We start from the raw sequence: 23,562 nt of genomic DNA, 5'->3' as shown, positions 1-23,562 counted from the left end.
ACATCACCACCCAGTGTTGAAGTCATGGTAAAATCCCTTATTAGCATCATGTCTGTGTTTTTAGGCCAACTGGACGTAACACGTCAAAGGTACAGAGGAAACAGTGTGGACTAGGAGCTTATATATTTATATAATATTTCAATACAGTTTTGATGTACGTGAATATTCAAACTCAGCAACTGCTTTTATTTCACTATATTAGATAGGGAAATGTTGTACTATTTATTCCATTTATAGTTACTAGTGTTATTTTAGATTACTGACTTACTACAACTTCTGGTTCACATGATTGCATCAGTACTGAACCTCTAAATCAGTCCGTTAAGGCTCTGATACTGTGTTTATTTATCATATTTGTAATGGTAATTTACTTTTTTTTTGCTATTACTTTATATGCTGTTGTATTATTTAATGTATTGTCTTATAAATCAGATTTTGTATCATATCATTAACTGTCTTTAATTTTAAATGCTATTGTATTATTTTACCTATTGTCTAAGACATTTTGTATTCTTTTCTTTGTCTTCTTTGTAAAGCACATTGTAAAGGCTGTTTGAAATGTACTATATAAAATTAGTATTAATATCAATATAATGTATAATAATTAACATTATGAAACTCATAATTATCATTAATTGAATATTTTACATAAACAAGTATATTAATTGGTTAAGGTGAAGCTCAGTTTATACAGTAAACTTTGTTATTTTAATCTAAGATATTAAATTCTATTTTCAAAAGTCATCATATATTTTGTTTGTAAAATTGTAATGTGCAAAGTACTTAAATGCAGCTGTGAACTAAATGCAGTGGGTAAAACATTCTCCTGTGACATGAAATCAAGTAGAAGAGAATATGCAAAGTACATTGAAATCGTGTATTCCAGTAAAGTACTTGAGTAAATGAACTTGAACTCTTTCCACCACTGGAGATGAAACTAAAAAAAGATTAAACATGTTCATTTCATCTCAAAATCATTAACAGTGAACATCATGACATGTTTGATTCATATTCAAAGTGAAGCTGATGAAGACAGTGAATCCATCACTGGCCTCTGTGAGAATCATTACACAACCACAGAGGGATAATCACACCTGCCTGTGCCTGCCACTCTTATTGTCCCACTGAGTGTGCTCCGGTTTCATAAATTACTTTATCTACTTAACCACACGATTGTCATGTGAACCCTCTTCCAATCACATCTGCCTGCTCCAGTTGAAACCCATTGGCTCCCGTTATTGCCTGTCAGCAGGGGTGCCAGCACACCTTGTTTGCATTTAGTATGTGTGGGCGAGAGGCCGTGACCCTCGCTGACCTGGATTACCGCCGGCTCCTGTGGCAATCTCATGAGCTGCTAAACATAGCCTGTGCCTGGGACAGTTTCTCCAGCGGAGGCTCCAGTGTGACCTGCCCTGACCCAGTCTGGAGCTGTCTGGATGAGATTAGAGCTCTCGTACTGGCACAGGGACACTGGCAGAGAAAGGAAATAGAGCAGTAACACAGAGCAGCGTTTGTGCATTTCTATTTAAGTCAGTGGTTTATTTACAATCAACTCCAAGCGTTGGATTAAACATGACAGTGAAGAGTAGGTGAAGTAAAGCTCAGTCAATTTATTGATTTATGGAAAATATATCACATCTTTACATTGTTTGAGATACCTTCAGGAGTTAACAGTCCATTCAGTTTCCTTCCAAACCTCTGACTCGAAGGTGACCGATTTTAACGCCTCAAACAGAGCAGGGTCTACGTTTCAAACATCCAGGAATCAAAGACACCTCAGCTGACATGCTTTGCAATTTCTGAATCTGATCTCACACCTAAAGCTGATATATTTGCTACAACTCCCGAACGTCCCTTCTGACGCCGCACCACAACTAGTTATGTGTGAACATAGAGTATGTATTCATGTTCATTAAAACAGCAAGCAGATTGAAGATTCACCGAACTACAAGTTGAAGATCAGACACCAACAAGGACGAGATGGGAGTGAAACGTATGAGTCGTTATAGCAGCAACAGTGACGTCTGGTTTCTTTTTCTTCTTTTTGAACAAAACCTTTGGAACATCCACATGGTTTAAGTTTATATATGTTCAACTGCATGTATTATGTGGTTTTATTAAATAGATTGATTATATTCTTATGAACTACGAGTCTTGCAAGAAGGTTGAGGCGTTTTTAAAAGAGTATTATGGCACATTTCAAAACCAAAGAGAAAACATGTCACAGGTCATTTACTACAACAATAGGCAATGCAAACTTTACGATACACTAATATATAGAGAGAGCTATATTTGGTGACCAAAGTTTGTCATCAATATATTAATAATCGAGAACACATTTATAAAGCATTACATCAATATTGTATCAACAGGATATCTGTTTGCAGAACAAATGTATTTACTGCAGTCCTCAAGTTGTGTTTTCACGACAGTCATCCTGAAGCAATACAACGTACAACTGTCTCCAGTCAGTGCTGCAGGCAGAGCCCGCGACTCAACACATGACAATTTAACATCTTCAAGAGAGAAAACCCCCCCTCAGCTCTTTCCTGTCTCTCATTCTTGTCCGAACTCTTCAAGGTATTAGAAATCTCATCCGAAAACCGACCACCCTACAATGCAACTTTTGGCCCTTGCAATAATCAATAGTGACACAAATTTGTACATATATATAGCTATATATTTATGTATATACCTCCAGTGTGTACACGATCTGACTGCTACCTCTGATGGAATCAGAGCCTCCTCGTTGTGACTAGAGAGCGCCACAGAAAGGCTGCATGCAAGAATAGTACTCAATTCATTGTTTGGAGAGTCGCCACTGGTGCGAGAAAAGTCAAATAGTCTTGGTAGGAAATTATTTGGAAAGAATTTAACTTCACTTTAACAACTGTGGCGTGGGTTCATACACCTCAGCCTTCTCAGTGTTTCCTCTTTCCTCTAAATTAATCAGGAGCTGGGTAACTCAGCAGAATCTTGGTCGGAAGGACGGGGGCCCTGGTCCCCTTAAAGCTTGGTCCATTAACTTCTCTAAAGGATTGCTCTGTTGGTGTTTGCTAAACAGATACCTTTTGAAGTAGTTGGATGTACTGAAGCACAAATTGCAAAATTCTACAGGTAAGTGATTCTGAGGAGGGAAGTTAGTTTCTCATTTGATAATTGTTCCTTTTTTTGGTTCTTGAAGACAGTGATCTTAGGAGGACAAGCGATGTTGAGAGAGATGTCAGTGTTCTCTTCACTTGGCAGTCATCATCTGGACAAACTCTGCAAAACAGCACAAAACGGTTTGTAAATGACAGATTCAAAGGTCAAACTCTGGAATACGTTTACTTTTGTTGCACGAAATTAAACTTAGGATCGTGATTGTGGTGGCAGCTGAACGTAGATTATGATTACAACTACATTGTTTAAATAAACGCCTTAAATATGCAATAGGTAATACCGCTATCATTACAACTGTCATTACTGCTCCCTTAATCTCTGTGCAACTGTTCTTTTGTAGAAATACTTTAAACATTGATACACAGATAGACCGTCTTTGGAAGAGGGAACCCTCACGTGAGGCTCTCTGGTTCTTAAGTTTTTTTTAATTTCTCCTGTTAAAGGTGTTTTAGGGTAGTTTTTCCTTACTCTTGCTGAGGATTAAGGGCAGAGAATGTTGCACCTTGTTAAGCCATAAGTCAAATTGTGAATATGGGCTATACAAATAAAATTTGATTGATTGATTTACATTTCTACAAGTCTCTGTCTTACTTATAAAACAATAGATGTGCTACTTTTTCAAATAAACTTTCATCATAAGCACACTTAGGTGTGATAAAAACAAGTAGCAGGTGCAGGTTTTTAATTAGTGCGTAACTGTTAATTTTAACACCTGCAAATTAAAAAAAAAGAAAAACGAGAAAGAAAAGAATATCTCACCCTCATAGTTGACCTGCCCGTCGCCATCGATGTCGGCCTCACGGATCATTTCGTCCACCTCCTCGTCTGTGAGCTTCTCCCCGAGGTTGGTCATGACGTGCCGTAGCTCTGCTGCGCTGATGTAGCCGTTACCATCCTGCAGACGTTACAATCCAACAGAGGAGCTTGTGTTACTGACTTTATTTTACATTTCGACATGAGAGCTAACACCAAATGAAGACACCTACTGTTAATGGACCAGAGTGAACTTATCACAAGGATACAACTAATCTATGGCGAACACAGAGCTCCTCTTTTTGTTGCTATATTCTCATTCTGCTCAGTCCTAACGAACCTTGTCGAAGACTCTGAAGGCTTCTCTGATCTCCTCCTCACTGTCTGTATCTTTCATCTTCCTGGCCATCATGGTCAGGAACTCAGGAAAGTCAATTGTGCCATTACCTACACAGCCATACAAACACAAAAAGGTTTATTGATTTATTCATGACCAAAAACAGATTTGTAACATTACATAGCTCGGCCACCAGAGTACGGAGACGTTTCCAGTGTATCTGCCAACTCTGAAGTGTGCTGAGCAGTATGAATCTGGATCATAATTAATAACAACCTAAATTGACATTTGGCTAATAATAACCGAATGAGAAGAATCTTATTTTTGCTCTCAAGTATCAAAATCAAATTTGCCTGGACTCTAATCCAAAGTGTCCTCATTTTGGCCTTGGTTATCTAATTAAAATCAACATAACTTCATCAAAATTTAATTAGATATCTTTGCTTGACATTTAAGTGACATTCAAGTGAATTACAAGAGGATTTTAATGCACAACTTCAAATCTAAATATCATTTATGAAGAAGATGTTTTGTTGAAATGTCATTGGGATGTTACAGGGCTAACTGATGCCACTGTGTCTTTTTTAACAACCATTTTGAAGCATTTAAGTTGAGTTTCTAGTGTAACATTTAGGAGCACTAAATTTAAGGGTTGTTTACATCTGCAGCAGGAGGGGTGATTTCGTAGACAATGGCAACCAACAGAGAAAATCAACTCTTCTTGAAGAACATGATTTAACTCAAAAAACCTTCATACGACATGTACTGGTGAATCTTCCCTGGACAGTTGACAAGAAAATGACTTTAGGGATTTGAAACTTTTCCTCCTCACCATCAGCATCCACCTCATTGATCATATCCTGCAGCTCAGCCTCAGTGGGGTTCTGTCCCAGAGAACGCATCACAGTCCCGAGCTCCTTGGTTGTGATTGTGCCGTCTCCATCCTTGTCAAACAGCGAGAACGCCTCCTTGAACTCTGTACATTCACAGATATAACACACATGAGTATGCTTAATAATACTACATCTTGCTAACACAATGTTCATTTCTGAGATGTGCAAAAGTGCCACATTAAACGTACACAGGATACGTGAGGCAGCAATGATGTGTGTACGTGTTAGTAAAAGCAAGTTTATCTCCGGCCTTACACGTTTCTATGGTTTGGCTGTGGGTTAAGCTAAAGGTGGATTAAACCAGTATGCACTCACCAGCAATCTGCTCCTCAGTCAGCTGATCAGCCTGTTAAGAAAAGAAGAAGACTTTGATAAAGCATTGATAAGTCAAAATGAAAATGATCTTTTGGCAGACCTGTAAACGTTGCCGTTTAAAAAAAGATTTTTTTTTAAAAATCATTCAGTATTTATGAAAAAGTTGGTTCAGAATAATCAACCTTTGACCTTGTGAAACAAATCACCTGCCTGCAGCTGCCACCATAGACAGAATAAATTCAATGTGAAACACTAACTAACTGATATCAAACTGTGAACAACTGCATCAACTGACAGAAAGACGAAAAATTCACAACTCACTTTTCATCATATGTTAAACTAAAAAAATTGTCTTTGTGGCATCAACTCAATGGACATCTCACAGAGGTCGACTTGGGTCCAATCTCTGAATATTTGATCACAAGATGATAACTGTACAGTCGTGAGCACACCTAAGACATGATGTGTCTGTTTATTTGCACATACAGCAGGGTGTGAGATCAATCACAGGTGGTCCCTCAAGACACGCGTGTAGACACATGCTAATGCCAGGTGTGGACGGATGTATTTAGAGCTGTCCACTTGTGACAGAATCACCCGAGACGCATGTTAATACCAGGTATTAAAAAGACCTTTAATGCTCAAAAGTTTTGGTAAATATGACTCAACATAATAAATCAAACAATTACATTTACAATCAGCCCAGTGAGGAGGACCTTCAAGCAAAGTCAACTGTGTAAACTATATAAGAGGCTGGAGAGTCCATAGGAAATCTGTTCTGTAGTTTTTGCAATGAACACACAACCCCAATGGCTGAGGTAACAATATAAACAAATCTGCCAATGCAAATTTCCAAAACAAACCGATTCAAAACAGACTGACATGAACTGACAGCTGGACTCAGATACTTCCTACGACCTAGTTAAAGAGTATCATTACAGATGCAATAAAAATAAGACTATCAAACTATTGATTAACCTCACTCTCCTTTATTAGGTGTTTAACAAAGGCAAAATTCATAACTGGGCCTTATATTCTATCAAAGTTGGTAATTTACACAATATAGGATTTAACCTCTTGTATTCCATTTAATGTAAAATGTCAGACTTGTTGCATTATTGGAGTAAGGCGAAAGAGATACACTTGTAGAAGGTGCATGTTTCTTATCCAAAGAAAAAAAGAAACTCACTAATGTCCGTACCTTCTGCTCTTAGAAAGGTTTTACCACTTTACCTCGTCACAAAACAGGAACACATTTGCATTCACACAGCCCGGGAATTTTTCAACTTCATTCTGTCATCCTCGTGTGGTCTTACCAGGCCTGTCTAAGTCAGGCAACATGCCCACTTCAGGCTGAGAAAATGTGATGAGGGACGTGTATAAATATTCCACAGCCCGAAATACACACGCCTGCTATAATTAGTGAGACACGAACAGGGTCGCCGATGTAGCACACTGAATATCACAGTAACTCACCACCTCTTTATCTCTCTTTTTTTTTTTTAGCTGAACAAAAGTATGGCTGAGTTCATTATCATAATCTAACATCTGTGCCAACTGTTGCCTCACAGAGCTTGTTGCTTTGTGTCTGTGTGTATTCCTTCATAATGTCAGGGTACGGTTCTTGGATGACAAGGGAAACAACTGGCACCATTGGACAATTGAATTCTACCGGTCTACAACAGCACAGAAATGGTGTTAAGCTAGGTAATGAAAATAAGCTGATAGTGATGGATTGCCATGGCTCATATATTCAACTTGAATCAAAAGTAGCAATCTGTACTCCAGAGCTGATGCATCAAACAAACAATCTTGCTGTTGCATCACAAATTCAAGATAAATGAGTTTCTAACATTATATTTCCCTTTTCAAAAGCAAAAGAGATGAAAGCTAAGGTTCCTGTAGCTCGGGGTGGTGGTAACGGCATGTGTTCTTCGAGTCATTTTCAATGAGTCACCATGTTGGTTTTTCAGGTGGAGGGAGGGAGGGAGGGGGTAAAAAGAAGGGAACAAGACAGACTGCAGAGTATCCACTCTGTCCTGTGGTGCTGAAGCAAGCAGTGTCTGGATCAGGGCAAAAGCACAGTTGAGCGTTCAGTCGCCCGTGGAGAAATGGCTCAGCAGAACAATATTGGAGGATTTCAGCTCATCGCATAATCTCAACTAGGAGAACAGTAAACTCCAAAAAGCTGTGGGGGCAGCGTGCCACGGTAGCATGATCCAAGTTTCCTGATGTGGCAGACGCCAATATTTATCAGAAAACCACGTGTCTGTTCTTTGTACATGACAGAGAACAGGGAAAGGTGAAAGATAAAGGATAAAGAGGCACAGTGGATATGATTCACCTGTGGTGCTTTTTTTTGGGGATATGGTTAGTCCGTCCCTCCCCCCCCCCTTTGGAGGGTGCACTGCGGGTCCTGACAGCCTACTGCACCAATGGCATGGTTTGGTTCAATGCGGGGGGTGGGGGGGTGGAAGGAAGAAAGGCAGGAAGGAGGGGTGGCAAACAGGATCATTCAACGGGAGCAGAATGCGGTTGAACGTTATGGCGCAATCGTAAAAGAAGAGATGCTGTCATGGTGGTGCTGCGAAAAACACGGTGAAATGATGCAGCAGCAGCAGAAGCAGCACACCCCCTGGAATCCGTGCAAAAACCACCAATGTATTGCTCATGGTGAAGCATCACACCACAACCTGTGAGCTGTATTCTTACGTAATCGCAAACTGTGGCGATTACAACCCTATTTTTTTCTCATTCGCTTGTTGCGCATGTCACACTTCATCCGATGCCCCCGTGCCGAGGAGCCTGCCAGAGCTGCGACCCGCGCTGCAGCAACTCGTCATGCGGGAGGATGGTTAGCCAAAAGCAGGTCGAGCCACGGTCCTGGTGTCCGCCTTGCAAGATTAGCGAGATGGGTTTCAAGATCACGTTAACACCGGACGGTCTATTTTTACACAGCACCCCTTTCACCACCAGCAGCAGCAGCAGCAGCAGCAGCAGCACCACGCCCACCCTCCACTTAAAGCAGACGATACAAAAAAAAGACTGCTGCAAACCTCGATGTGAAAAGAATCCACCATTTAACCCGAGCTAACTGAGCTACATGACACGTTATAACACAGCAGGAAACGCATCGCCCGTTCCCTCCGCTGCGCAGTTGACACATGCTGCTTTATTACTCAAGATAAATGGCTTTTTGTCATCTTCATCTGCTGGTCAACATTACACAGAAAAGCCCCGAGCACAACTGTGATTAGTTAGCTTCGGGTTAATGTGTGAAGAGTTTAGCGTCCGATAATTGCACCGCAGCATTTCCTATCACCTTCTAGCTAACTCATACTCGTGTGCGCTACAGTTAGCTCGTCCGGAGTTAAACATCGTGTTCGCCGATGAGCAACAGAAGACGGCGGTGAGACGTCTGCCCGCTTCGGAGGCTGTTTCATTTCGAAACCAGATGCAGTGGAAGCTAACGCTACAATGCTAACGTTCGCTAGTGCACGTTAGCTGTACTCACCATTGTCCCGGTGACTTTTCTAGCTCCGTGGAGATGACGAGACGTCCGACGTACGGTTTTTTATTTAACTAACAAACGAGATACGTCCCTTAATTACGTATTTGAAGGATTCCTGTCTCGGTTAAAACAAATACGCTTCGGTAAACCAGAGAGAGAGTGTGTGTGTGTGTGTGTCAGCGCAGCAGCAGAGTTGCCCGGAGACCTCAATCCGACGCCGGCGTGCAGCTAAACCTCGGTTTAAGCACCGTATCCCTCCGCATGTATCCCTGTGGTCGTCTCACTAGTAGGTGCGTTCGCCTGAATACTCAACACCGCAGTGCACTCATGGAAACTTTTTTAATTACAGTTCACATTCATGATTTATTAATACTCATCTATTTGATATAACACCAATTAAAACCACAATTCCTGTCGCTCTATATAAATGAAGCGCGCAGAGATACCGCCCCATCACTCAAGTCTCGAGAAGGGAGAAAGTATGGAAGATTAACAGTGTCCTATTAACAATGTATAAAATATCATGTTAATTCATTTAGAAGGAAATCTCATGATGTGAAAATACTGTAAATACTGTGGTTGGATGCGATTAGGTAAATCTAATCTTTTTTATGTACTTAAGATAATGTTTTATATATCTGTACTTTACTTAAGTAGATTTATTTCCAGGTACTTTCTATTACTCCACTAAATATAGCAGCCAATATCTGTACTTTCTACTTCACTACATTTGTATTAAATGTTTTATATATTAGGTTCAAGATTTCTTTCTTTTTTTAAAAAGTAATCAATAAATGGAATTGGTCCATTGATCCAATCAGAGTGGGGAGTAGACCCGCCCATTAGACCCCGCCCTCCTTCAATGAGAGCAAGGCACACCTGCACCATCACTGGTGAAGATTTAGAAGAGGCCAACACCAAGACTCAGCCATAGTGATGTAGTGGATCATTGGTTACACTCGCCAAGTACTCTTACTCTTACTAACACTTTAAGTATATTGGTACTTTTAAAACCTTTGCATGCCTCCTCCACCAATGTGTAAATAGCCTACATTTGGTTATTGCCTTTCCTACTTGTTGCATAAAGGAATAACTGCACGTGGTCGTCTAAATAACATCATATCACTGATTTGGATTATCAATGTATTTAGTTTAAAGATTTGCTTTTAACCTCCTGAGATTTAGAAAATCCTGATTATGACCACTATTCTCCAAATGATTTAACTGCATCCACTTGAAATGTGTGTGGTGCATCTCACCAATATGTAAAACATGTTTGATGGGTCAAGTATTATTAAATTCTGCATGGAGCATTTGTTGAATGTGTCATCAGTTGCTGTAGTATGACTGAGGTGTTCAATGTAGGACATGAAGCACTCTATACATTCTATCAACAGTGTTGGATAGCACTGGTAAAAAAAATCTTTAATTAGTTTAGCCCAGAAGGACGATTTTACAGAAAGTATTCAGGAAGAAAAATAAGGAAAGAAGAAAACATATGTAACCAAACGTAAAGTTGAAGTAGTAATCCTGCACTCACTTGACCTCTGAATTCAGAAGTCAAATCATGTTCCACTTTTTTATTTTATGGGTTGGGGGAAGTGGGGTTTACTCCAGCAAGGTTTGCTATTGTTAGCAATACCAGTTAATAAAAACACAACATGGTATTTAACATATTTAACACCATAGTTCACAGATAGAACTCATACAGTACTGTGTGTACGCACCATTGTAAACATAGCTCTACACTCTCATGTCAGTTTTTGTTCTTCTGACCTTTACCTCTTTGGAGGTTTCTTGGCCATCTTCCCTTCATGATAAGGGATCTTGCCATACCTAGATATTCCATCTACTCACCTTAATGTTGCTGCTGGCCTCTTGTTTAAAAGCCCAAACATTCTCATGTAAAACTCAACTACAATGTTCCAGTTTTAAATTAAATTAAATTGTAATGCCTTCTAATGGTTTTACAAGAATTTTCTTTAACTTTGTTGACCACTGATTCATCTAAACGTCATTGTATTGAATGTTGTACATCCTCCCCCCCCCCCAACCTACGTGATCTTTTATTATTATCGTGATTATTTATTATTATCATTTCACCAATGACAACTTTTCAAGGCTTTCACCACATACAAGGTCAAAACCTTGACAACAACCTCATGAAATGATGAGGCCTTTGCTTTTTCAAGAGGTGAGTCATAGTTTCATGTGAGTTACAAAGCTCTCCAGCAGAGGGGCACATTGCTCTAGTTTTGAGAGAGCTATGCTGACAGTGACATCACGTGTAGTGATGCATTCGTTGCGTCAGACATGAGAAAGAGTGAGCCCTAACCCTTCAGGTATCTGCGGCATGCTCTCAGACATTACTAAGATCCCTATTCCCCCTCATGATGGATCAAAATAACAGTCAGCTTTGGTCCACAACCCCAGTCCAGATTCATCTCCAGGTGACACAGGATATAAGAGAAAGAATAACACTCACACAGGGTCAACATGTAAACAGTTTAATGGAAACTCTGTGGTCAACGGTGTCAGACACAGGTCAATACACAAGGCTTCACACTTTAAAATGTTTTGTTTTTTATAAAACATAAGACAGAGTGGTCTTTTAGCTGAAGATTGTCTGTCATCAAAGTGCTGCTTGGTCAGATAACAGATTAAGGTGAACCACTTGAAGTGAACATGTGTCAACATGTCTTGTTGGAAAGACAAACCACCTAGTCAAGGTGTGGAATGAGCTTGGTAGATATGATCGGCGACTTCATCAGAGGGTTATGTCTCACATCTACAATGAAGCGGAAAAATGCACTCAGACACGTAACATAGAATTCGGGGGATTGTTCAAGTGAGGGGTGGTGCAGCAGGCAGAGGCAAACTTAGAGAAAACATCTTTGAGAAAAACTTAAACAGTTTAGTATACTCCACGTCTCATCCACTAACATAGATTTATGACCTATACTGCAGACAGCCACCAGGTGTCGATTGAGACACTTTGGCTTCACTTTTGTGGAGCTGTCATTTCTCTAAGTTTATTCACAGCCTATCGTTGATGTCGACAATACATTGATCAAAGATGGACATGAAACAAATGACAAAAAACTGGAAGATGTGCAATGAGTGTTCCAGTGTTGCCTCTGCTCTGTACAATAACCAGCCATATCCCTATATGATTTTGAAAGATATCAAAATCTCACAGACTGGACAGGGGATTTTTTGAGTCCCCGTGGTGCTTTGTCCTCCAAATAGCATCTGTGATCTCACTGGAGTCTTAACATTTCTAATCTTTTTATCTTATATACAATTGACTGCTCACGTATGATGTAGCAGCCATGTGTTCAAACTTGCTGATGACTCAATGAAATTAGTCGGCCTGAAAAACCACAGGCATGATAATTGATATGCAACATGTCTATCCAGTGTTGTGCCATAATGCATTAAACGTAATACCATAAAATGGTGTGCCTTTCGGCATTCAATAAATTTGGTTATCAAAATAAAATATTAAATAGTAATATTTTATTATTAATATTAAATAATAACTTGTTACATCTGTTACATCTCCTCAATTTATGTTACATCTCCTCAATTGGCTAATGTATAAGCATCATATTGATATATATTTGTTTGCTTTTATTTGGCTATTAAAGAAAATTATATTGAGATGATTGTCTTATTTCCCAGCCCTATGTTTAACACTGCTCTTCATTGTGAAGAATGTGTCCTTCCCACCTGTTTTAATTGGCGATTCTTAACCCTTACAGTTCAAGATAAAGTTATCATTATGATAAATGTCCTCCGAACAACAAAAGAGCCTGAAATTAAAGAAAAAGTTATTCAGATAAAATTTTGTCACTTCGTTTCACAAATATTTTAATCTACACAGGTGGGTAGTGGTCTAATATAGACAACATTATTTTCATATGAGTTAATATCTTGCCCTTTTTCTGTCCTGTCATAGTCAAAGTGGCACACTGTTTCCACTTCGGCTTCATCACAAAGACATTTACCAATGGCACTTGGGGCACGGGAGCGCCACGGCATGCTGTGGGCTGAACTGGGAACTGTTTGCAGCTGCTTTCTGTGCAGAGTGTCATCCTCAGAATAACATAGAGTTGTCTCAGAGTCGGAATAAGTGAGTTTGAATAGAAGTCTGAGCTGAAGTCGAAAGTGACAGATTCCCCTGTACATCCGGGCCAGTGTCCTCAGCATCCGGTCGAGTCCCTGTTTAAGGATCACAGAGATGACGTTGAAAAGGGAGTAAGTGCAGCACACTCCCAGGAGCATCAGGAGACAGTTAGCAACCTGGTACGCCCAGGTGTCCTCATGGTGCTCCCTCTGGCCGCTAACAAAGTCGCCAAAGCCCACGGTGCTGAACGCCACAAAGCAGAAATAGAGCGACTCAAAGTAATTCCAACCCTCCATGGCTGCATAGATGGAGGCAGCCCCACAAGCAACCAGCAAGACCACAACAAGAAGAACGAGTGTGACATGGTACACAGACGGTTTCCATTCTTCATTCCTTTTACCTTCCCTGGCTCTGCCCTCCGCTGCACCGCTGTCTCTGCTTCTCCTTCGGTGGCACCAGAATATCTGGAGGCTCAGAAACGTTATGACTCTCTCCAGGAAGAGATTGAAGAAGAGCAGTGTCGCTGAGCAGCCCAGCAACCCATAGAAAACAAGCAAGACCTTCCCTGTTACAGTGGATGGGGCAGTCACTCCAAATCCTGTGAGAAACATGTAGATCAAAGGTCACTACTGTCATAATATTACTCTCACTGCACAGATAATGTCAACCTCTGTGCAAAGTGTTTTAATGTTGCACAAGAGAGGTGAACATATTTCTTATGTGAAGATGCATGACACATGTAACATTGGTTTACATTTTGGTGTTGTCACAAGATAAGGAAAACAGATGAAATAATGTATTTCAATGTTTATGAAAAATTAGTATCCAAGCTGGATTGTCTTTAGTTTTTTTGAACAGAACTAACGAAATAAGCGTTTATGTTGATACTTGTTTAAGCTTTAGATGTGTAGGCAGGTGGATTTAATGCCCTTCAGTTTGCACAAGGTTAGCTGTTTCCATGCTTGTGGTCTTTATGCTAAGCTAACTGGCTACCAACTATAGCTTCAGAGGGAGGAATGACAGATGGACGGATGGAGGGAAGGGAAAGGGTGGGGTGAGAAATCTGAATCAAACAGAAAATGATGGGCTGACCGGGTATTATTTAACTTGACAGGTGATTATAGATTTGGTCCTGCCACCGAACCTATGTTAACCTGTTAACATTTCACTCAAAACTTGAATTCAAAACAGTTGTATGCCTCCACCAACCAATGCAGCTTTAGTCTACATACATTTCTCCCGAATCATATGAGGTCACTGTGACCTTTGACCACTGAAATCTAACAATTTCATGTTTGTAACTAATTTTAGATTATTGCCAGGAGGTGTTCCTGAGATATTGCGATCACAAGATAAAAACATGTGTTTTGTGAGGTCACCGTGTCCTTAACCTTTAACCACCCAAATCCAATCAATTCATCCATGAGTTCAATTGAAGTTTCCTCAAGTGGTCTTAGGTCTTGAGATATCGTTTTCACAAAAATGGGACTAATGAATAAATGGACAGATAGATAGATAGACACCCCGTCCACTGGTTGTTGCCGTCACGGAGGCATAGAAAGGTAAAATCTTTATAAAAATTTGACTAAATAATAAAAATCTACCTTTGATATTCCATATCATAACTGGTAAATGGGCAAAGCTGTATTTCTTATAATCATGATTGTAAAAGTCCAGTCTATGTCTTTCACAAGCTATGAATCACATCCTCCAAGTTGTCCGGAACTTACTGTGACTTGCTTATCTGTCAACTAAAAGCCTAATTAACTACCTCACTCAAGCTACAGGGAATGTACTTCCGTACCTCTTTCCCTCCTTCCTTCCCTTTGTTTGTTTTCACGCGGTAGTGACCAGACTGAAGTTTGGCAAGCATCTTCATGGAAAAAGGAAATCTATGAATGTAGGTGAATTTGTGACCTTCCCCTAGTAACATTTAAGATGTTGGATTTTGTTGGGAGAGCTGTCATCTCAATGCCAACAGTTCTTCACAATTATCTAAATTGATGGTTCTTCACATAATGAGAAAGAATCATGAAAACAATGTCTCATTTCCTTTGTGCATCTTTCCCTTTTCATGTGTATGAATCACACATCCTCTGTCGTCTTCTTTTTGTTAAAAAGTTAACATGCGGAAGAGGCAAATCGGTCCCCTTGGTCATAACGTCACTTTTATGTCATTGTTATCGGTTGGCAGTTCCTTCCTGGAGTGTCTGGAGCAAACCCACACAGATACAGGGAGAACAGGGTCAGGATCTGCCATATCCACTCAGACAGACCCTGGCCAGGGGGGACATTAAAAGCTATATTGATCCCTTAACTTTCAAAAACCATAAAATATGATCTGTACAATACTTTGGTTTGTGACCAAATTAAAACCATTCCCTCAGCTGTACCTTTTGTCAAGCTTTAAATGTTAGCAGGTTAGTACACTAAATTAAGATGTTAAGGTGTGAAATGTTGACATTTTCATTGTGAACACACTGCTGTACCCAAGTAAAGCCTCAGCATGAAGACTCTTTTTCTTGTCTTATAATAAGTGCAGTCATTATTGTAACAGGAAGGAAAGGCAGGGAATCAGGAAGAACACAAGTAGGAGACATCATGATTCCCGTAACAAAAAAAGAAGTTCAAAGCATGTGCTGTATATTTCATTACTGTTAAAAATCCAACTTTAATTTTTTGGCCTAAAGAAGTATTTTAAGTTTTGATGTGTTGCACACATCTCAGTTCATACACAAATGGTCTCCTCCTGGTCAGACTACAACCCTCATTGAGAAAATATGTCCAGGCATAATTTTGAGGAATTCTTGTTAATAATGAATTACCGCCCGTGTGGAGTGTAGGGTCACCGATATTTATATACACATAAATCGTCGTTTGGTCAGACTACAACCGTCAATTTAAAAAAAGTTGATTAAGCATAATTTTGAGGATTTTTTAAATTAGTAGTAATTAATTACTTAAATTATTATTTAAGATAAAATGGGTGAGAGATTTACAGCTGAAATCCACCTATAAGCCTTGTTTTACCATTGTTATTTTGTCATAATTTGGGATCACTCACAACTTAACTAAAGGACATTATTCAGTGAGTATATTTATATTGCTTTTGAATTTTTTATTAAAAGCTACAACCTGTGTGGTATGTGTTTGTAATGATAATTGTTCGAAATATTGTGGTAATGCAGAGTTTTTGTCAAATAATAATCACATTTTCTTGGAGGACGACATCTTGACCAAGTGAACACCCCCATCTCAACCACATCACCTAACCCCTCGAGAAACCAAGGGATAAAATACCATTATTGTTGTTTACTTCCAACAAAGAAGAGTGGCTTGTGGCTTGTGGCTGTACAAGTTACGATTTAAAATTAACCTCCCCAATTCCTTCTCCAGATGAGCTTTGGTACAACTGAATGCATGAGTGGATGGGTCAGAATACACTATAGTGTGTTGAGTGGTGACTTTAAAAAATAATAATTTAAATAATTAATTGTCTCAGAAAAATTTACATTTAGATTATTCTTCTTCTGTCTGCTTTGCTAATTTCCAACAAATGTTGTCTTTCAGATTGAAATGAATGCAGTGCAAATTCTGCAACTTCATTCACGCCAATGACACACTAAACACTACCGCCTTCATCACAGCCCATGGTGTCAGAGGTTCAGGAGAGGTGGCCTGCTCTGTTCTGCGAAGCAGAGGTAAGCAGCTGAGTAAACAATATATTATGTGTTTCTGATATAGTCTTTACAAAAAAATTATACAGTTGTTAACTTCCATTATTGTTTTCTTATTTTTTTTTTTCAACAGATAAAGGAAGAGTTTTATCGGATCACCAACAAGAACCTGATAGACAGCTTCAGAGCAGCCATTCATCAACACACCCCGAGGCTCCTAACACTCTATCGGGCAAGAAGGACAGCTTTTCCGCCAGAAATGGACATCCTACTTAACAGACTGGATGAAGAGGTACATTTTAGAAAAATTTCATAATTCTTGACATTATGGACATGCATGTAATTCAAGTAACAAGTAATTCGGAGTAAGTGTGATATATATTTTTTTTCCTGTAATGAAGTTGCACTAATCAGTATTTTTGTATAAACAATGGGTCAAACGTAAGGTGTTGCTTGTAGTGACAAATCCTCAGAACGAACCCACTGTTCACTACCTAAGAAACAGACAAAGATGTGATGTAGTGGTAAAGAAAGTGAAACAGCTAGCTGCTAAAAAAATTAATATATTTACAGTTTTCAGTGTAACAATTTTTCCCAAATGGCCTGCTTGGCCAGTTTTACCAAATGTACCAAAGGTAGGAAGGAATATTAGAGTCCCAGTACTACTTGCAAATTAAAACTATTTACTCACATTCAACATTCACAAATATTCTTAATGTGAGTAAGTATGTTTATATACAGAGATAAGCACAGTGCAAATGGTCAGTGTAGGAATAGTGATTGACTCCCTATTAACACACTCAGACAAACATTCTCTGTCTTACACATGATTAGATGACGCAGGGAATAAGTCTTATAAAATTAGAGCATATTTACAGTAGTTCTTTACTTTTTATCATTTTTATATTATTTTGCTGGCACTGGGCCATTGGTTATTAATGCCCTGATTTATATAATGTTTTTGAAGACCAAGCGTACTTAAAATTTGTACATTTTACTTGCATTCAGCAGGTATTTGCTGAATGAGAGAATTATCAACTTTACTAGGCCATAATATATTAAATGTTTGTTTGTTGAGTTAATGCAGCTTTAACAGAATTTTATTGAACCCTATAACATAACTGAACATGTTTTAATGCTTGCTCCTAGCTTTTGTCATGTTAGTTACATAATGGTGTAATGTTTCGCCCAACTATGTTTATTTCAGACATCTGACTTGATGACACACAGACAAACTGCAGCCTTGAAGGGCCTTCCCTTGTATCTCCGCGTCCCGAGAAGCTGTTCAGGACTTGTCTTGTGAGTACTTATTTGAACAAATTATATATATACAAGATTTTTAGAATCCTGTTCTTAAGTTTGACTTCAACCTTTACTATCCATTTCCATGTACTTTCTGGAGCAATGATTTTCATTGTTTATACTGTATATAGGGGTGTCTTAATTTTTGGTTGTGAGATAAAAATGTCAATATGTCAAGAATATCAATTTATTCTAAGTTAAACATTTGTTTTATTCTTTTAAGTAATGGCTTATTATCATCCGAACTAATTCAATCCCAAATTATTTTTCAGTTTGATTTACTAAACATGGGTTTGTCATTTCCTGTCTGTTATTGCAAGGCAACTGACCCAGATGAGGAGCAAACAAAGGGCCTTGTTGCGGGTGTCCTCAATGTGTTGGAGGAGGTTGATGGCACTGTCGTGAACGTCGCTGTTATTATCGAGGAAAACATCGTCCTTCAGGATCTTCCTGACCTGCCAACCGCTTTTGCTTACCTCTTTGGGCTGATCTACTCTCTACACCTTCAGTACCCAAAAGAAGTGAGGCACACTTTTGAAACCATTCAAAAGATTTTCATGGAACTTGGAAAGGATCTCCCTGCAAGGGTCAGGTCCTTTAAAAACAAACTGCTTCAGTAAATTCATTTCTACTTCTGCAATCTCAGGCTGTAACAGTGAATATTTTATTGCTTGATTGTTGACAAACCACTGTAGCAGCAACCAGCCTGGACAAAAAGCAGAAGTTTAGCAGTGGAATAGGACTTGAAGGGTAGCGTCTTGCCCAGTGTTTAATGTGAAATTTTGTGGTAAGTGTATGTTCAAAGTGTATGTTTTAGACCCTGCAGTACATGCACATCTTTTGTGTAGCTGGTTAGCTGGTGATGTTGAATCTGGGACAGTTTTAAATCCCAGAAGAGATTTAACTTTCACTTGGATTGTCACAAACACTTATCTACCTCTAACTTCTTTTCTCTATTTCTTTATTTCTTTATTTTCTCCCCACCTGCCCATCAGTAGGTCAATTGTACCATGTTATGTTGAGAATGACATGTTAGGATAAAGTAGTGTAACAATTTACATTTTCTGATAATTTTGAGACTGATAGTTCTGAATTTAAGATGCTTTGTGTGTTATTGTCTGACAGATTCGTCAGTTCCACAGCTAAAGTGACGGTGTACATGCTATGTGAATACATCACCACAATTTGTGATGCGTGATAGTATAAAAACAGGTTATGTGGTAAGACTGGTACAGTTCTGGATCTCAGCAGTTCCAATTTACTTGACCTTGTTGGAAAGGTTTGAACTCAATAAACAGAGTTTCAAATGTTAACATTGCATTTGTAATTAATTACACATCTAATGGAAATGAATTGAACTCGTTACCTTAAATTTTGATTGTACAATTTTACGTTACTCGACTAATCAGACTGAAATTTTGTGGATTGAATTAATCTTAGAATAAAGTCGACATTAAAAGTTTGAATTAAGGTTGTTAGAGTCTAAAATAATAAGTTACTTCAACTTGAAGTGGATTTAACAGAAGTAAGGATTTTAAGTTATTACAATTAAGAATTATAAGTTATATCCACCCTGAGTGAAGTTAACAAAAGTAAGAATTAAAAGTTGCAACAATGTGAAATTATAAGCCACATCAATTTGAAGTTGAGTTCACAGAAGTAAGGATTTAAAGTTATTACAATTTTAAAAATATAGGTTTTGTCAACTCTGAGTCAAGTTAACAGAAGTAAGGATTCAATGTTGCTATAATGTAAAATTAAAAGTTACATCAACTAGGAGTTGAGTTATGACAACTTAGAATTGAAAGTTGAGCAAACTGAATCACAAAACTTAAAATGTTAAGTTTAATTGCCTAACTTAAAATTTTACTGAAGTTTGTTGCCTTATAATTTTGAGTTGACACAGCTTTTTATTTTTAGCAGTGCACTAACCCCAGATGTGTTGTTTCGTCGTGAAAGGACTGCCGTCTGTAAATATGGAAGTGGTTGTAAAAAGGAAATTGATCTGGGCTGTAATGTTATTACTGATCCTATCCCTGAGTTTCCACAGTGACAGAGTGCCAACAGATATTGTCGAGCATAGGAAAGGCTGTAAATTAATTCTCAAGGATGAGGCTCGTTTAATTTTTATCTCAGAGGCATGTTTGTCCTTCATATGTTCAGATATAAAATTGATTTTCGCTGAGTATTTAAAACACTTCTCCCTTGTCATCCTCCCCACATCAATATGGCTCCATATGTCCATGTAGGTTCACATGATTAGTTAAATTATGTGTGATTGTTATAGACTCATGTTACTTGGACGCAGTGTTGATTGGCCCTAAATGGATCCTCTCTTTACCTACACATGTCTTAAGAGACAGATTAAAAATAGAAACATGTAAGTATGGCACAACATTTAGGCTGCAGCTGTCAGAAAGATGCAGTAATCACTGGGTATGTTTATTTAAAAGTAATATTGCACATGCATACTTAAGTCCAACATGTAAATGTGCCAGATTTAGATATGGTGGTAAAAACATACAAATAACATAAAGACATATATACAAACAAAGAAGTACATCTACATTTACTTAGCACAAATAAACAATACAAAGACACACACATCCACGCATTTAGTAAAATTGGAAGTAAAACAATAATTTAGCCTAAACACTAAACTCTGCTCCAGATGATGACATGTTTGAGTTTCCAGTAACCATGGTTTTGTTTTTACTGCAATGTATTTAGTTATCAAGGTGACTTTATCGTCAGTAACTGATTTGCAGGAGGATAAGGGGGAGGCCCTCAGAGAATTTGTGTGTGCATCCTATAGTGAGTGCTACTGCGCTACCCAAATCGTGGAATCAGAATTATTTTTAAAAGTTGAAACCACCTTCTCCTACAAAATTTGTGTTGGTGAGACCCAAATCAAAACCAGGAGGAGATGAGGGCAGATCAGAAGCCCAGAGTTAATACCAACCACAATGAGATTGGAAAGTAGGAGGACAGCGTTCACTCTCTCTCTCATTTTCAGCAGGCAGGAATGTTTCGGCATTAACTTTGTAGAGACTGGCTTTCCGTTCACGCAACCAGCAAACAGTTCTCTACACCAGGGGTCTCATTTATCACCGTTGCGTACGCACAAAACGGGGCCTGAAACGTGCGTACGCCACTTCTCACGCAAACGTTGGGATTTATAAAAACAAACTTGACGGGAAAATTTGCGTATTTCCACGCAAACTCTGACCCATGCGTACGAACATACGCGGCGACACAGACGTGAGGTGGTGAGGTGGTTTACAGCAAATTACGTTTAGATTCCATTTAACAGCGGAGTTACGGAGCCGAGTCATTAATAGGTTTTAATAATATCTTCTAACACTGTGCGTGTATCATTAGATCACTGCAGTGAACGGGACTGAGCCGTCAGGCGCACAGAGCGACCTGGAGATCACTGACAAGAAATGAAGACACTTTCCAAATAATATCCCAGAGAGGAGTGAGGGAATCAGTCCTATGCTCTAAATAAATAAATACTGCCGTGACACTGGTGCATGATGCTGCGTGATGTGTGCACGCGAATGGAAGGATGAGGAAGAATAGAGGGTTCAGCGATTGTCCGATCAGCTGATATAGATTCTATTGATCTGTGATCTGTGATCTTTTTTTTACTTCAGGCTCCGTTCTTTCTATCGTCTTCACTCTCACTCCCCGTATTATCCACAGCAGCAGCAGAGTATCAGTGTATTTTCTTTATTAGTGACATCACTGCTGTCCCATGAATCGCTCTTCACCCCCACCTCACTAACAAACACCTCGATGTCAGTGTCAGAAAGTTTCGCTTCCTCTTCTCATCGCTTGATGAGTCCTGACGGAGTCACGGTATACATCGGAATTTCCTTTGGCGTACGCCATTTCCGGCTTTTGGGCGTACGTACACTTTTAGTATGAATCCTACGCAATGTTTGATAAATGAGACCCCAGGGCTGTTGTTCCCCAAAGCTCCAAAAAGTCTGGAGATTCTCTAATATTCACGCCAAGTTTCATTATTTCAACCATGTGTTGTTGAGTCACTTTGAACATCCTAGCTGGAAAAAAATTTACAAATCGACAGCTGAACATAATCATGACGATGCTGTTTAAACTAAACAACACTCAATTCAGCCCAAATCTGTTGTAGATTAAGTGGCCCACTCATCGTGACTCACCAATAGTGGAGACGACAGTTCCCACAAAGTAGAAGGCACCAGACATGTCCCATAAAGCTCGTCCTCCATCTGTCCGGATGCCCGCTGTCCTGCCTTCTTCATAGTGGCGCAGCAGCTTTTTCAGGTCTTCACGACTGACTTTATGCTCGCGAATGAAGTCCTTCAGCCTCTTTTCCCAGAGCTGGTGTGCCTGTAACTCCGCCGGTCTCTCCAAGGAAGAAAATATGGCAGCTCCAGCCAGCATGTAAAGAGCAATGAGCACGCCGAGCAGGTAGAAACGAACAGTGTCCCTGCTGGGGATCAGAGACAAGCAGCAGCACACAGACTCTTTCTTCATTGTCTCTTTCATGTGTTAAGCAACAGCAACAAGGTAGATGATATCTGCTAAGTTGTTTGATACCATCAATACAAAGGTCCCATAGGACAAACAGCTGGAATTCCAATGAGTTCTTCCCTCATTTGATAATTAGATAATCAATGCGATTCTATCTTATTCAGTACAAAACTAGCGCTTCACAATGTTCCTCGTCTGAATCTGTGCAGGTTACTGTGCTTCTGCAGGTGGCTTCAACAGAGGCTTTAACGATCGGTGCATCGCTTATCACCAGCTCAATAATCCATCTTTACTCTCCTTTTATGATGAGCCAACACAAATATATGCACGCTTGCTCTGTCTTAATCTTTTGCGAACAACACAAGTAGCCTAACATGAAGCACCCTGCACTGTGTGTGCATTGCCTTAGTTTGCTTCAGTGATACTGACACCCTCAAGTTACTCCAAAACTTGTCTAACTTGTTTAACACAGGTCTTAAGAGCGTTCTCTGCTGGTTTCCTCCTCTTTCTGTGCAATGTGAACCTTGAACCTGGTAATGAAAACCTGAAAGGGCTCATAAAACTGTGTTTAGTGATACAGGCCATTGAAGTCGGTTTGGTAGGGAGTCAAATTAGAATTAAAGACAATCCATTTCCAAACCCTCCAAACATGGTTGTGCAGGCCCCTTCATACCTCAAAAACATACGCAGTGCAAACATTAATGGTAAAACCACTAAATTGTATATCCTACCTCACAAAGAGTTTGGCATACAGTTCACAAAGATGTTTTATAATGATCTCCAGGATTAAATCTGAGGGCAGGGTGATGAGGAGCATCCAAGGGTTTCTTGTAAATAAACTTGTAAATCAGTGACCGTCTCATTAACTACAATTTGTAGTCAGTAGAGCTTATACCTCAGTATCCTGTGATACTACATTATGGTCCCAGATAAGTGAGATACAACACAAGATGTTTGAT

At 39.2% G+C, this 23,562-nt stretch overlaps 2 protein-coding genes across 2 annotated transcripts; both read right to left on the bottom strand.

Moving 5' to 3' along the window:
- Positions 1-1,590: 1,590 nt before the first annotated feature.
- On the bottom strand, positions 1,591-9,200 carry calm3a (calmodulin 3a (phosphorylase kinase, delta)). The gene is made up of 6 exons (XM_035154246.2): positions 8,975-9,200; positions 5,461-5,491; positions 5,085-5,228; positions 4,256-4,362; positions 3,922-4,057; positions 1,591-3,264 (listed from the first exon to the last, which is right to left on the bottom strand). The coding sequence occupies exons 1-6, from the start codon at positions 8,975-8,977 to the stop codon at positions 3,236-3,238; spliced, it is 450 nt and encodes a 149-aa protein (XP_035010137.1). The 5' UTR covers positions 8,978-9,200; the 3' UTR covers positions 1,591-3,235.
- Positions 9,201-11,624: 2,424 nt separating this feature from the next.
- On the bottom strand, positions 11,625-22,606 carry si:ch211-261a10.5 (potassium channel subfamily K member 13). The gene is made up of 2 exons (XM_035154245.2): positions 22,270-22,606; positions 11,625-13,698 (listed from the first exon to the last, which is right to left on the bottom strand). The coding sequence occupies exons 1-2, from the start codon at positions 22,604-22,606 to the stop codon at positions 12,845-12,847; spliced, it is 1,191 nt and encodes a 396-aa protein (XP_035010136.1). The 3' UTR covers positions 11,625-12,844.
- Between the last annotated feature and the right edge of the window lie 956 nt (positions 22,607-23,562).

Source organism: Hippoglossus stenolepis, chromosome 4 (assembly GCF_022539355.2).
Source record: "Hippoglossus stenolepis isolate QCI-W04-F060 chromosome 4, HSTE1.2, whole genome shotgun sequence".
Lineage (NCBI taxonomy): Eukaryota > Metazoa > Chordata > Actinopteri > Pleuronectiformes > Pleuronectidae > Hippoglossus > Hippoglossus stenolepis.
The sequence above is the reverse complement of the archived record's forward strand: the minus strand, read 5'-3'. Positions and strand labels throughout refer to the sequence as shown.

Bases quoted from the DNA above. Each gene is read 5' to 3' on its own strand.
- calm3a (XM_035154246.2), bottom strand. The intron at 5,229-5,460 runs GTGAGTGCATAC...GTGAATGTACAG, and splicing joins GACTGAGGAGCAGATTGCTG to AGTTCAAGGAGGCGTTCTCG. The intron at 4,058-4,255 runs GTTCGTTAGGAC...TAACGTCTGCAG, and splicing joins CCTTCAGAGTCTTCGACAAG to GATGGTAACGGCTACATCAG.
- si:ch211-261a10.5 (XM_035154245.2), bottom strand. From the start codon at position 22,606: ATGAAGAAAGAGTCTGTGTGCTGCTGCTTGTCTCTGATCCCCAGCAGG. The intron at 13,699-22,269 runs GTGAGTCACGAT...TGTTTCTCACAG, and splicing joins AACTGTCGTCTCCACTATTG to GATTTGGAGTGACTGCCCCA.